The following is a 16,454-nucleotide window of genomic DNA, read 5'->3' as shown; positions in this document are numbered from 1 at the left end:
TTCGGGATGAATGTGACACAACATAAACTCCTAATGGAAGTATTTTTTCTAAAGACGGGTTTCTAGCGGAAAAGAGGCACTAACCCACCAAGAACTATATGGTGGAATCTCAAGGATGATAGTGCACGATTTTTCAAGGAAAAAGTACTTTCAAACGGTATATTCTGTGAGGAAGGTGAGGAGGAACACATGTGGAAAGAAATCGCCAGTCGAGTTCAACAACTAGGGGTGGAAGTCCTAGGAGAATCGAGAGGAGGAGGAAAACAAGATCCGAAAGACACTTGGTGGTGGAATACATAATTGCAACAAGAAATCAAAGATAAGAAAGACTGTTTCAAGGAGGCCTAGGTGCATGAAAGCGAAGAGAACCTACAGCAGTATAAGGCGGCTAAAAGACTGGCAAAATGGGCGGTGAGCGTTGCGAAGGCACACGCATTTGAGGACTTATACCACAAGCTTAGCACAAATGAGGGAGAGAAGAATATTTACAATATTGCTCGGTTAAGGGAGAGGAAGACGCGCGACATAATCCAGGTTAAATGCATTAAGGATGCAGACGGTCGAGTTCATGTGGAGGATGCAGAGTTAAATGAGCGTGGAAGGAGTACTTCGACGTGCTTTTCAATGCAAAGAGTTGTACTCTTACGGCCGATCTTGGGGCCATATCGACCTTGCGGACACGAGAGATGACGTCATTATATGAGACATCCTCGTGACTGAGGTGAAGGACGCTTTAAGAGGGACCAAAAGTGTGAAGGCGTTGGAACCTGACAACATTCCTATTGAGGTGTGGAAGTGTCTGGGATATGAAGGGACAGCTTGGTTGACCAAGCTGTTCAATAAAATCTCCAGTCAAATCAGATGCCTAATTATAGGCGAAGAAGTGTTATCGTGTCGATCTTCAAAAACAAAGGGGATATCCATCAGTGCTCGAGATACATATGAATTAAGTTGATGAGTCATACCATGAAGCTTTGGGAAAGGGTTCTTGTTAGAGCATAGCTCGGTTGAACTCACCAAGCATTGGTATGTCAAGTTTGGTTGTCATATTTTAGTGTGTCAAAACTCTAGAATTGAAGGGATTCAGACTCAGTAGGACTAAGACTGAATACCTGAGGTGCGACTTCAATGATTCCAGACTAGATGTTGGGGATGTTTTGCTTGACGGATAACTAGTGCCTAAAAAGGATTCCTTTAAATATATGGGATCGTTGATCCAAAGCGATGACGGGATTGAAGAAGATATTCGACATCGTACCCAAGAAGGTTGGGGAAAATGGAGATTAGCATTGGTCGTCTTGTGCGACCGAAAGTCCCCCTAAAACTGAAAGGAAAAATCTACAAAACGGCGATTCGACTCGCGATGCTTTATGGCGCTGAATGCTGGGCGACAAAAGACCGGGACATCAGACAACTGCACACAACTGAGATGTGTATGCTGAGATGGGCATGCACTCATACAAGGCATGATCGTATCAGGAATGAATACATACGCAAGAAGTTGAAGGTAGCACCAATTAAGGATATGCTCACCCAGCATCGGTTGCGCTGGTTTGGGCACATACGACGAAGACCTCCTGATGCACCGGTTCACATAAGACGCATATTGCGCAGAGGGTATAATGAAACGTAGAGGCCGACTGAAACTTACGTGAGACGAGTCGGTGAAGTGTGACATGAAGAAGCGGAATTTAAAATAGGAAGATGTGTTGAATAGATAAAAGTGGAGAACGTCGATCCACGTCGAAGAGGTAGGACTTCTGTACTTGGATTGAGTCGGCCCCATTCACTAAAGCATGTTCACGCACAGCGTGTCCTATCGGAACGATTTTTCTTTGGAGCCCGTGCTCCTCTTGTACTCAGTGGTATAAGTTGCTAGTTCTTTCGAGACGATTGTTGCTCGACGAACAATACGTGTTGGCGTATGAGTGGTGTTTGGTTCCCGTGTGCTTGTTGTCTCTCCGCCCCTAACAGTGAACGACAAGCCCGGTTACCTCTTCTTTCTTAATCTTCCCTATCGTTGGTAAGATAGGGATGGTATTGATGGTGTCCCCCCGTGTTTTTATTAATCTTCTCTATCGTTGGTAAGACAGATCTTTCACGCACATCGTGTTTGTTTGGAACAACTTTTCTATGGTGCTCACCTTTCCTTAAACGGATTGGCTAGATAATTCTACTGGAGACAGTTGTTTCTTGATGGACAATACGTGTTGGCGTATGAGTGGTTTTTGGTTATTCTGTACAGGTTAGATCCCCGCTCGACGCGGCGAACGGCAAGCCCGATTACCTCTTCAACATTTTCCCTTGTTCGTCTGTGGAAAAGACCCGTTTGGTTCATGTGTCTATCTATCGAGAAGGTATCGATTATTGTCCCTTGAAATTGTAAACATGTGAAACCTCCATCTTGGCATATTGTGAAGGGGAGACTCCTCCGCGTAGCTATGCAGATAGCATGATCGTGAAATGGGGGACTCCCTTGTATCCCTGCTGCCCGGAAAGGGATGCGGGTATACCCACCTCAATGGTCGCAATTGTGTAATCCCATTGATGTGGTGAATACTCTATTATCTGTAAATGAACGCGGCACGGAATGTTCCAAGGATTTACTACTGTCTCTGTACAGGTTGCCCAGGAAGGCGAGCTGGTGTAGAAACTTTGACATACTTTTATGAGATAGTATCTCTAGCCCTGCCATGACTTGATCGGAACTAAAAGGCTTCAGTTATCGGTTTATTTTTACAACCTTGAATGAATTTTTATCAAAGGGATCAACAAACATATACATATACAGTAATCTACTCTCTGTAAAAGTAATATATTTGTATTAACTTCAGATGAATGTTATCAAGGTTTTGATTGGGATACTGGTTGTTGTGCTTTAACCGTCCTAATTAAATCCTCTTGAATCAATGACACCACAAGTTGTCGTCAACAAAAACCAATTTGAAGTACTAGTTAAAATACATATCAATGGAACAAGGACAACAAAAGAGTGTTTGCTTTCTAATGGGTGCTGCAAGTGTATCTTTTTACCTGCCCTTTCTGGTTAAACATTCGAGCTGAACAAAATCCACGCGCATTGCTGGCAGATGAGCTTTCAATCTGACAAACCATTAATGGATAATATTTAGATAACGCGAACAAAAAATTAGCAGTTGACACCCTATCTGGTGCACCAGAGATATACTTAAAATTTGAATACTACGAAGCATGGAACATGCAATCTAGAGAATGCCAAGATTTTTGTACTTATCACGTATAATAACCACTCATCAGCTCGAAAAGACCTGTGGAACCACATCCTAGAAATAAAGAAACATACAGAAAATTTAACAATTAAAAAGGTTAAAGTAACATAAATATTAAAGGTGAAATTTTTACCAAAAGTTCAAACGTGGTTGGTTAGACTACATGACTACCATATATATTTTTCTAATTATATTGTCTGGTCTTAGATCTTACTTCACAAGTTCGATTAAATTCACTCTTCAACCAACTACATTAATTATATGGTCATTCCTCTTTTAAAGGTTTGGCGACATAATCACAAGGAAAGAAACATTCAACTGAATAGACTGCTAAAACCAAATAGAATATGGATGAATGTCAGACTTCATTTTCTCTTGGCTCATAAAGGACTTAATTGTGACGAAATGAGATATGGAGACTTACGGGTGATCCAAACTGAGCGATATTTCCTTCAAACCCCTTTTACGATGAGGATTCAAGCTTATATAAATAAATATAAGATCTGAAATATAGGCCACCACACATCTGCAACTCAGCCATCCAACATAGACATATTAGATGTGCATGATTTCGTAGTTGTATAATGCTTTTCCACGAGCAACATATCCTTTCAATCATACTACATAGTTTTCCAAGTTTTAAGTTATAGTGAATGATTTAGCTCACCTATGTAACGCTTGTTCATCAGAAAGCGTTCCCTTTGCTTTGAACCAGAATCTTGTACTGTATTTGTTCAGTAGATGCAAAAACACATGTGATACGTCTAACTTAGAACCCAAAGATTCCATAGATCCTCTGCTAATGAAAATCTTATAGTTTTAGGCTCTTGGTGTTTTTCATATATTCATTTCGTCGTACTACGAACCTTTGCAATACTCTTTCCCGGAAATCGTCACTGGTCATATTTCTCGTTATAATATGTATCCAATTTTGAATAAGAGTAACATCTTTTTCATAGTAAAGACAAGGAGACCCCTTCGGGTGCAGTACATATCTGATTGAGATGAACCATTTTTACGAATGTGAAACAAGCTTCGTAAACAAAAGGTTTGTCGTGATTTTCCTACCAATCATCCAAAGCTGTTTGAATCTCTTCAGCTTCAATTACAGCGATAAATTTTTCTCGATCAATTTCCCTTACCTGATCAAAAGATAGCATGACAGCGCGATTAATTGGATGAAAGTGAAGATACAAACCATGAGCATCTCGGTTTCCGGGGTTCCCCGTTTTTGAGATGAACATTGTGAAAATTTTCTGCCAAAAAGACGCGTCCGACATGTCCTGATCGCGCATAACATTTTTTACCCTATGAAAACGTTGACTTTTTATATAGCTAAATCCTCTTCGGTAAATTTAAGACCACAAATTCTGATAGACATTTTTTTATAGATTAAGAGATTAAGAATAAAAGTTTGCAACACTGTGCAGAAACTTCAAACTTAAGTCCAAATTGAAGAAGAAGTTATTACACTGCGAGCACTGTGGAGATGGAGATCATGAATACAAACATTGTCTATAGAGAATAAGTGGATGCTCAAATCCCGGCTGCAGGACTTTTATGCATTGCTACTCTTCTACATAAGAAGGCACATACAAAAAGCACTTCTGGAAATGTCCTAGGTGTTTCTTATTATATTGGACTGATTAAAGTGTAGGAACGAATTGATTCACCATTAGTTTCTGTTCTTTTATGTTTTAGTTTGGTGTTATGTTCTGTTAACTTGTGTTATGTTTATCTAATCAGTATAAATTTCTTCGTATTTGCACCATCAGTATCACAACTAATTTAAACCTTTCTTACAATAAAAATATACTACAATGGATTAAACCAACTACATCGTATTAAAAGAAAATGTACATTAGATTAAATTATGAAACTACTACATAGACGTCAATTAACATTCTCACTTAATAGCCTCCAGGTGGAATTCCTAGGATGCTGAAGGGGTTGAATCTGTTGAGCTCTCTAATTAAGAATATTGAAACAATCTTGGAAGGCGAAAGGTCTACCGTGAGATACTGCCCACATTGCTAGTGTTCTTGGTTCCACTTCATTTACAGCTTCACCATTCAGTTTATTTTGGTGAATTTCCACTAGTAAATCTAGGATTTCGATATTCCCCGACACATTACAATAACACGATGCGACAATCTTTAATCATCACGATTAAACAGGTTCCCTTTTTCTGCGACGAACTTTCTAAAATATTCTCCCAAAAAGATATCTTTGACGCGGCTTCATTTACATTGATAATATCGTTTGTTTGAAAAACAAAGCCTCTACAAATAGCTAAATCCTCTTCCGGAGTGTTAGAGCATAGCTCGGTTGAACCCACCAAGCATTGATTTGTCAAGTTTGGTTGTCATATTTTAGTGAGACAAAACTCATTTAAAGATTCGCTTGATTATGTACTAGAGTCAACTTCGTATAGGTTAGCTTGAAAGTATTAGGATATCAGACAGTACAAGTATTGCGAAGACTTGAAGAAGTGAAGAAGTAAGGAGCTACAATGACAACATCATCCTTCCACTTGAGGCTAGTGATATTTGACTTGAACTATTTCATTCCTTAACGTATCTTTCAAGTCGTGCATATTGAAAACATAACTGCAAAGCATGAATGATTATACTCTAGTTAGACATAGTATTAAGGAATACAATACGAGGTTTATTGCTTAACCATTAAACTTTGTATATAAGACATCGACATAATCGTTTGAATGCTATTGTGATTATGTATGGGTATAAGGTGAAGATTTCATCCTAGGAAAAAATGTTTTACATTTGTTTAAAGGAAGACTTGTTTTGTGAATCGAAAGGGAAATCGCTAGGATTTATTGGTATTGTTATTCATTGCATATCTTTTGAACTGCCAATATATGTGATTAGTATAACCGCTCATGACTTGTTTATGTTCTTGGTAAAACTATTCACAAAGGCCTGACTTTTGTATTGGTATGACTTCTATTAGTGAAACCGATCTTAAGTAATCACCTGAGATGGTATGATCGATTTAGTGTTATTGGTATGACCAACTCTAGGCAAAGGGGAACCGATCCTATGAAGAGGTGAAACCGATCACAAGAGGGGAATCGATCCTTGTATGAGGTGCAACAAGTTTTTAGTAGAAAGGGGAACCGATCCTATGAACACGTGCAACAAGTTTTTAGTGAAAGGGGAACCGATCCTATGGACATGTGCAGAAAATACAAGTAGTTACCATAAGTATGTGTGGAACCGATCCTAGTACCTAGTCAACCGAATTTTTGGAAATCTAGTGTGACTATGCACAGTACTCACATGGAGGTAGAACCGAAACTTGTTTTGGTAGAACCGTGAAACCCTTGATTTATGATTGAGTGTTCTTAATCAATCACATAGTTCTTGAAAGTCAGATGAACCAATTCTAAACTTGTTTGGAAGTGTGGAAAATCGGTTTCAAGATTGTAAGTATGAAAGAGGACTTACAAAGTAAAGGTGTCGACATACTTTGAACGTGTGCAGTAACGCTTATCTTTAATTGTTCAAAGATATTCCTTAATAGCTAAAGGAAAATCCCAGGATCGAAAAATAAGTTGAGAATCTTTTAATTAAGGTTTTTAATTTTATTTTTGGAAAATGAAAATTAGTAATGTGCATTTACTAATTGGATATTTTTTAAGAGATTTTCGGTCATTGTTTGGACAAAGCATTTCCAGGAATTATGGAAACCGAATTGGGAATATATATATTGCATATCTTGAGAATATTTTCGTATTTGGATATTCCTTGGTGTCCAAACTTCCCTGGTCTATAAATATCAAAGTTTGCATTTCTAGAAAACTAATCCTCAGAGCCAGCAAAACTACGAACTTGTTTGTTTGCAGCTGACTCGGCGTCTGAATCTGAGTCAACCCCTTAGTCGGACCGAGTCAGCAGTCAGACCGTTTGTTTTCCATTTTGAGTCAGATCTGACTCGACCTCTGACTCAGACATAACCCATGACTCGGACTCATTTGAGTCAGGTAATAAAATACCCCTGACTCATGGGACCAAACCACTGACTCACTTATTTCTGAGTCAGATGAGTCAGATCTGACTCAAAACAAACATATCGACTCAGATCCAGATGAGTCAGGTGATTTCACTCAGATCCAGATGAATCAGATCCAGACGACTCAGATGAGTCAGGAGTAAACAAACATGGTGTACCTCAGTTGTGTTGTTACTGGTGGAGCCGCCTATTCGGAAAGGAAAGTAACCTAATTAGGCAAAATCTCTTAAGGCCGCTCGGTTTAAAGACTTCTTTGGGATTGAGACGCTCTATTATTACCATTGGTGGGAAACTAGATAATTGTGGTTTATCTTTTGTTTTCGATTGATTTGATTGACTAACGTGGTTGAACTTTGATTGCACCTAGTTTGTTTATGCTTGAGAATCTTCTCTTCTGATATAAGATTCACTCAAACTAGATCGAAGTTTCGACGGGGATCTTTAGACTGTTTGCAAATCTAAAGACGTCTTATGATAATCCATTGTTAACAGACTCTGTTATATGCGTGATTGATCACAAGAGATTCATTTTGATTGTGTGCAGGTGTTTATTGAAGATCTAGGAACATTTGAAGACAAAGAATACTTCGAAGATTTCTGATTTGGGTTCATAATCTTTGCTGTGCACAATACTTGTTTCGGTAAAAGAGGATCCAACTATAATCAGTTTATCCTTGTGGTAGATTGGATTGATTAGTTGTGTAGATCGGCATGAATACGTTTCTTTTTGATTCAAAGTATTACTTTGGTAATTGTTGATAAGATAGATCTAAGAACCTGACAAAGGAGTTTATTGGGATAAACGTAAGAGCCTTTTGTCGAACTCACACCACTTGGTTGAAAAGAGTTGCTACCAAACAGATTTGTTGTTCCTTTACTATTTGGCATACGAACCAAAGGAATTGTTCCAAGTACATGACTTATTACAAGTTGGAGGCGTTGGAATACAGATGGAACTAGGTGAAATATAGGTTTAGTTGCTTGGTCTCAACTATACGAAGTTGGTTTGATTTTGTATAGCGGCTTAATGCTGAGAGTATTCAATTCTGGACAAGGTCCCGGGGTTTTTCTGCATTTGCGGTTTCCTCGTTAATAAAATCTTGTTGTGTCATTTACTTTTATTTTCCTCAATTATAATTGTTGTTATTATAATTTAAAGTAAATTACACAAACGTTAATTCCTATTTACTTGATAGTAATCCTATTGTGTTTGGTTAAGTCCGAACCCTTTATCAAGTAAACATACTTCGTTGTTGTATTATCTCGATCTTGTATCCATATTCAATCACACAAATTATCTTGTTGTCATATTGTATCGATCTCGTATCCATAGACGATCACACAAGTGTGAACCGATTTGTTGTATTGTCTCGACTCAGTCTATAGACAATCACTTTCGGATAAAGGACTTATAGGTGGAAAAGTTTTAGATTGAGGTATATTTGGGTACCTTCGTCTTTTCACGGAGTTAATCTAGGACCACGAACTCTATGAGACACTCTTGGAGGCATATTTTGGTGATTTTTGAGAGAGATTTAGATGTGAAGGTATGAATTTTAGGTTGAAATGAGTAGTCTTTATAGAAAATTCAAAGAGATCCGTGATGAGAGTTTTTAGCCGTTTAGATGAGTCGTTGGCGCTTCAAGTTTATCCGATGGAGGATTTCCTCTGCCCACGGGGGAATTATATTCATTCGTGCGGTTTCACTTTATCCGTTGGCGGGTTTAGTTGGTCCGTGAGGTTTAAGACGCACGAGTCTTGGTCGTCCATAGTCAACAAACCAATAAAATTGTACCCATTTGCCCACTTTTTTTTCATGTTTGTTGAGTCCATAGTGGGAGCAAAATCAATAAATCTCGTGTTTGTTGAATCCATACGAATTGCCCTTTGGACCGGAGTTATGATGTTTAGGAGAGAGATCGAAACATAAGTGTTCGGGTATACAATTTTAGAATAATGACTTTCACGAGCACAAGTTGACTTGCACTTTTGTTTGGATACACCTAAAAAGTTGAAGTCGAGAAAATCATAAATTAGGTAAGGAATCAAACACGAAAATCACTTCTAATGGATTTGGATACCAGAAGTTAACTTTTTTGTTTCTAAAAATCATTTTGAAATTGTGTACGTATTCATACTAACTTATGACCATTTTTCTTCCAAAAATCAAAAAATAACTTCTGGATGTATATCCAAACAACCTACGGTGCTTGGAAACCAAAAGCCGACATCAATTCCTGAAGATAGAAGCAAAAAATCAATATTTTTGTGTCTAAAAGTCATTTTTCAATTATATCCGGTTAAGAAGTTGTTTTCGGATTTTAGGTAAAAAAAGTCAGAACTTATTATGAATATACAATTTCATAATAACTTCGAAAAACAGAAAAGTTAACCTTTTATGAAGCAAAATGTTTTTATTTCCGACTTTCAGGATTGATTTATGCTTTTGATATCAAACATACTAGACTAACTTATGACATTTTTTGCTTCCAAAAATAAGCAACTTCTAAAAGTTTAAAAACCGACTTTTTTGACAAGTAACGTTTTTGCTTCCAAAAGTTTACTGCTACTTCTAGCCGGCAAAGATGAGCTAGGTTTTTTTTATCTACCGTCTAAAACACAAACGCAATACCGTATGCACACTCAGTCGGTCACCCTAGCTAAATTGATTGTTCTAGGTTTGAAAATCCACTACACTTATTGAAACAAAATATCATCAAAAAATTTGAGTTAGGGCTTCCTTTGCAAACCAAAAACAAGAAGAAATTAATGTCGTCCATTTTCAGCCATTTAATTAGGGTTTCTTTGGCAAGCACACAAAGAGCAAGTTCTTTTTATCAACCATCATCATCACCATCTTCTGGGAAGAAGCAGGATCATTACCAACAATCTTCTGGGAAGAAGCAGGATCATTACCAACATGGTATTCCTGGAATACCCAATGATGGAAAAGTTGTTCTTCTTAAGAATTCCAATAATGATGACTTGTCCACATTGTATGAAAAGTCCAAGAGAGCTCGAGGTAGACTGTCCACAAAGGTTGGTATGTTTATACGCAGCTGTTTGCACTTGTTGCGGGGAGAGGTTATACGATCAAATAGTGAATTCAGGGTTGCGATGGAGGAAGCTGCTAGTGTCGGAGCTGGATGTTTCTTCATTGATGAAAATATAAATGTTACTCATCAAAAACTAGGTAATATTCTAGACTCTTCTGACTCAATCTTGTATTCCTATGAAAAAGTTCACGAATTCTATAAAGAGATCATAGAAAAGGAAGGCTATACAAGATCATTGATCCAAATTCTACATCGTTTTTGGAAAGATGTTTCTCCAGAGACTTTCAAGGTCCTTGAAGATAGAGACAAGCATATGTTTATGCAGCTTAGACGTTTTCAAGGAAAAATAGTTGCCGTTGTCGGGATGGGTCATATGGATGGGATCGAAAAATTGTGGAAACATGCAGAGAATGGTGTTGACCGGCAACCTCCTGCAAACCAGAAACATGCGCTCGCTATGCGCATGCAATCATCTCATACTCTTTTTCCAGGGAGAAATGCAGGATATAGATACTGGACTTAAAGAAAATATTACCTCATCTCAGGCATACTTATTACCTCTTGCACTTAAAAGAAAATATTATATTGATTAATAAATAACTCAGAAGTCACAACGAGTATTTTGTTGGGGATGTTTATTTCTATAATTTTTATCAAAGGGATCAACAAAAATATACAGTAATCTACTCTCTGTAAAAAAAATATACTTGTATCTACTCACTGTAAAAGATATATCTGTATTAACTTCAGGTGAACGTTTTCAAAGTTTTGATTGGGCCACTGGTTGTTGTGCTTTAGCCGTCCTAATTAGACCCTCTTGAATCAATGACACCACAAGCTGTCGTCAACAAAAACCAATTTTAAGTACTAATTAAAATCCATATCAATGGAACAAGGATAGGAAAAGAGTGTTTGGTTTCTAATGTATGCCGCAAGTGTATCCTTTTACCTGCCCTTTCTGGTTAAACATTCGAGCTGAACAAAATCCACGCGCATTGCTGGCAGATGGGCTTTCAATCTGACAAACCATTATCGGATAATCTTTAGATAATATGAACAGAAACAAAAGTAGTTGACACCTATTAGGTGAACCAGACATATACTTGATATTCAAGTACTACGAAGTATGCAATCAAGAGATTTCAAAGGTTTCTGTACTTACCACGTATAATAACCACTCATCAGCTCGGAAAGACCTATGGAACCACATCCTGGAAAGGAAGAAACAGACGAACAAATTAACAATTACAAAGGTTAGAATTATGGATTTAAATATTATACGTGGAATTTTAATCAAGAATTCCAACATAGTTGGTTAGACTAGATGACTTAACCCTTCCATATATATTTTTCTAATTACATTATCTGGCCTTAGGTCATCCTTCACAAGTTCAATACGATTAAATTCACTCTTCGACAAACTGCATTTATTTAGTCAAGTCCTCCTTTAAAGGTTTGACAACATAATCACAAGGAAAGAAACATCCAACAGATGCAAAAATCAAAACAGAATATTCTCTATATGCCTGAATGTCAGACTTCAATTTCTCTTGGCTCATAAAGGACTTAATTGGGACAAATGAGAGATGGAGACTTACGCGTGGTCCAAACTGAGCGATGTTGCCTTCAAACCCCTTTTACGATGAGGATTCAAGCTTATAGAAAGAAATATAAGATCTGAAATATAGGCCACCACACATCTGCAATTCAACCATCCAACATAGGCATATTAGATGTGCATGGTTTAGAAGCTGTGCAATGCTTTTCCACGAGCAACATATCCTTTCAATCATACTACTCAATTTTCCAAGTTATAAGTTGTAGTGAGTGATAGCTCACCTATGTAATGCTTGGTCATCAGAAAGTGTTCCCTTTGCTTTGAACCAGAATCTTGTACTGCAGTTGTTCAGTAGTTGCAAAAAAATGTGATACATCTAACTTAGAAACTAAAGATCCAACAGATCCTCTGCTAAAGAAAAAAAATACAAAAATGTAACGAACTAAGTCTAACCTTGCACGAGCTTTAGTTTGCGCTGTATAATTAGTTGGCTCGCAAAATCTAATATCTACAGGCCAAGGAATGAACTTCATTGTAGCCACCCTGTTCCGATAGTTCCTGTTGCTTCATTAAGTTAGAAACTTAGGATTTGGAGAATTCAATGAAACTTAGGACTTAGAGAATTCGATAATAGGAAGGAAAGAAGAAAAAAAAATACATTGGTGAGCACAAAGTGACTACATCATGGTATCTCTGAAGTTTATAGCTGCGGTTAATCTGAAGTCTAGGAGCCTCGAAGAGGCAGATGGTCAATAAGATGTAAAAGCGAAGTGATTTCTCAAGCTTCACAAGCTGTAACATTAAATGGGTCTTCATTCAAAGATAGCAAGTTGTATAGACACTATAAAAGGAAATTACTGGTTTATGTGAACTATGCAGTATGGGATTCGTAGATTTTATAAAATCAACCATCCATTATACAGGGTAAAATGTGTGAAAAGAAGAAAATCATAGATCAAATCTTAAACAGATGAAACCTGGGAAGACGAGGATCAAATACTTGTCTCTCTCGCAGCTCCTCCATTGACAGAAGCTGGAGTGAAACATTTGATTTCAGTCAGACAAGAGGAATCGACTGGGGTATTAAAAGAAGACAGAAAGAGCAAGGGAACACAGTTACCATCTCTGGGGCAGGAGCAGATGGCATTGTAACTTCTTGGTGCTCAAACCCGACTTCCTCTTTCTGTAAAACAAATACAGCTAGATAGTTAATACAACCGGAAATTTGATTGCATCTTATTCCTATGCTTCTGCTCTCAATACTGGTATCTTACATATGAAGTTTTCTGTGGAAAATACTGAAATCGAATATTAGAAACAACTGATCAAAATTAGGGAAAATGTTATTACTTGGAAAGAAGCGAGCAGAGTGAATATGACATTTCCCTTTTGCAATGCATCTACTCGTCGGGTAGCAAAGCTATTCCCATCACGCAGACGATGAACTTGATATACGATTGGCACTGCAAAATTGTATGTTTAGATTATATAATGGTGCGATATACTTCATAAATCCCAAAATATATAACGTGCATTCAAAATGCACTTCCTATGCGCATCAACAGAGAATAGCAGAACCTACTAATCAACAAGACCCAAACACTTAGACGGGTTAACAACCTTTCAATGAGCCAATTACAGTTCATAAATAAATCTTATGTAACATGCAAAACTTCTAAAACCAGATTTCAGATGATGATCTATTTTGCTTCATGCTTGTACTGTCACTCGCTGCACAATGTCAATGTGTCATCCATTATTAATAAGAATTATTTGGTCTCAACGATTACTGAGGCACTAGTAGCATCTCTGTGCTGCCCCTCAAATGCCACTAGTAGGATACCCCAGTTGAAAAATCCCCATCAACCATTAAGGTGCTCCCACAAACTGAAAGCTGATTAGTTGGATGGCGTGCCTTTTCCAACATACAGTTCTATCAAATTGATAAAAACGGGTTCATCCTATACATATGCTTATTTTCTAAATATGTTCTTTTCCTCGTTCTCTTTCGCTAGACAAAACTCATTACTTTAAAGATTTAATTGAATAGTATCTATCAACATGGCATGTATGTGTTCTTTGAATTTTGAAGATGCCTATGACACTTGTATCTGAGTCAGACACCAACATACGTTTCTGTCAAATTGACAACTACAGCTTCAAGAAGAAAAGTAATAGAACTGATTATGTAAAGGATCTAAGGAGTATGGTCAACTTACTGCCAAGATCCCCAGCAAGTAGAAAATAACTGTGCAAACTATGAACAAGCTTACGGCAATCAACAGTCTTTGATGCTGCAGCTAATGCCTGCAAATGAAACGGCACAATAAAATCACTAATTTAGGACACTAAACCCTCAGATAATATGAAGTGCATGACCCAATCAATGTGTCTAGAATAACAAGATGAAGGATATGCTCAGAACAACACAATCCTTGACAATTTGTATACCACCAAGACTCAATAATTGAAATACCTTCTGAACGATAGCAAAATATGACAAGTAAAAGTAAAATAGAACGGTAAAAGCATGCCTGGCCAACCAGTTGTCCTCCAAAAACCTGTGCAAACCTTGGAGCATCAGGCAATGTGAGTCCACGAAATATGTTTACCTTCAAAACACAAGGAGACAAACGAGTAACTCATAAGTATAAGATATCTGATATTGCCCGAGAAGCAGTAATTCTATTTCTGCTACATCTAGTAGGAAAGTGAAACATAAAAGCAGCATAGCAAGAGTGAAACATACTTCAATTGGCTCCAAATGCAATACATGTTCAATCAGTGAGGTCTCTTGATTCTCTTCTGCCCTCCAGATTGATTTCGGTTGCAGCAATGAACTATGCCCTTGTGGCAACACCAAACAAGTTAGCTGCCACCATCAACATCAGTCACCCATTTCAGAAATCGCTATCATAAAGTACCTTCATGAAGTTACGCACTTCAGGCTATACAATACACATACCTTAGTCAAAGCAATAACGTCAACCTGGTGATAGGATGATGAAGTCCCTGTAAAAACCACTATGTCACATTCTCATATGCTTCCCAAGTTAAGTAACAATAAAATCAGCAGTTTCCACCTTACAGAGATATCGAATACAGTTCATAGCATCACAGCAAAGTCTTAGATAGATGAATTCTTCAATTAAAATCATTCCATTATGGTTAACTAGACAAGAATTAGACCTAAATCAGCAAGACTAATGGACTCACCATGACCAAAATAATCATATGCTTTCAATTGCATCTCAGAACGATCTTCGCCTTCGACATTCTGAGATCCATGTACCTCAGCCTGCCAAAATAAATCATATTCTTCCACTCAATTGTCCAAGAAGAACTTAAACAACACAAAAACAAAATTGAATGAATTGATTACACAGATTACACTTACCTCTCCTTCCCAAATAAGATAAATTCCATCCCCAATTTCTCCTTCTCTAACAACATATTCACCTGGTTCTATACACCAAGAATTACCAAAATTCAGCAACAAAATACAAGAATTGATCAAAAATGCAAAATGAAAAAGAAATTTGTCGAAATTCTTACTGTAATATTTGAATTGAACGACTTTAGCAATCTTATCAAGAGATGAACTCGGTAATCTCTGTAATAATGGAACGTGAGACAAAAACTCGATCACTGATTCTGTACTCATGATTCAAAATTCCGATTTAAGATTTTTTTTTCTCTCTTTTTCTATAACCTAAACTGTTTGGTTCGGTTTTTTTCCTATAATTTGGGATTTTTATTCATTGCGAAGCGATATCTTGTTTTTATTTTCGGACACGTTTTAATTGAGGGCCTTTATTTTTGAAAGACTGGAATGACTGGATGAATTGGACGGTTACGCCGCGTATAATGCAGTTTTGTAATTGCCACCCGCCACTCACCGGTTTGAATTTTTGGCCGGAATGATGTACTCACTCCGTTTCAAAAATACGGTCTGCTTTGACTTTGTCACAATATTAAGAAGACCATGATATTTTACTTGACTACTCTTTATTATTACCTATTTTATGTTAATAAAAATACAAGTATTAAAAACTGCCTAAAATTGTTAAGAGGATTGTAAATAGGAAATAGAAAAGGAAAATCAAAAGATATAAAATTTATGGAGTATAAACATTTTAGGGAATTTAATTCTTGGAGCCAAATATATTGTTTTTTAAAAGGAATGAAGGATATATATTTGTTTCCTTAATTGTATAAATTTCTTGAATATTTTAGATTAGGTCCCATTAATATGCATTTATGAATATAAAAAATGAAAGGTTATAATAGAGAGTTCATTGAAAAAATACGCCTATAAACAGAAGCTGGACACAATTTTGAAACTGACGAAAATGGAATAGATGAAGGTCTTTTTGAGAGTATATCAAAGACTTGTCAAAGTCAAAAATCATATGGAGGACAGTCGTATGGAAGTCTCTGAGTGGGAAACAAAAGTGAGTGGAACCAACATGGCTAACCTAGTTGGCCAGAGCCCGACTGTCATACTGGTATATCGAGATTCGAGTCTCCGTTTGTTCTTTTTCCTCGAGGAAAAGG

General features: G+C 37.2%; 1 protein-coding gene across 1 annotated transcript; it reads right to left on the bottom strand.

Annotated features, from left to right (window-relative positions):
• Nucleotides 1-10,900: 10,900 nt before the first annotated feature.
• On the bottom strand, nt 10,901-15,680 carry LOC113274565 (acyl-CoA thioesterase 2-like). Its single transcript, XM_026523943.1, has 16 exons — nt 15,453-15,680; nt 15,295-15,362; nt 15,114-15,195; nt 14,863-14,909; nt 14,647-14,769; nt 14,432-14,509; nt 14,117-14,204; nt 13,248-13,360; nt 13,018-13,080; nt 12,875-12,930; nt 12,351-12,455; nt 12,179-12,235; nt 11,938-12,039; nt 11,502-11,550; nt 11,289-11,357; nt 10,901-11,177 (listed from the first exon to the last, which is right to left on the bottom strand). The coding sequence occupies exons 1-16, from the start codon at nt 15,559-15,561 to the stop codon at nt 11,100-11,102; spliced, it is 1,287 nt and encodes a 428-aa protein (XP_026379728.1). The 5' UTR covers nt 15,562-15,680; the 3' UTR covers nt 10,901-11,099.
• Nucleotides 15,681-16,454: the final 774 nt, after the last annotated feature.

This window comes from Papaver somniferum, chromosome 4, assembly GCF_003573695.1.
Source record: "Papaver somniferum cultivar HN1 chromosome 4, ASM357369v1, whole genome shotgun sequence".
Classification (NCBI taxonomy): domain Eukaryota; kingdom Viridiplantae; phylum Streptophyta; class Magnoliopsida; order Ranunculales; family Papaveraceae; genus Papaver; species Papaver somniferum.
This window is presented reverse-complemented; position numbering and strand designations above follow the sequence as displayed.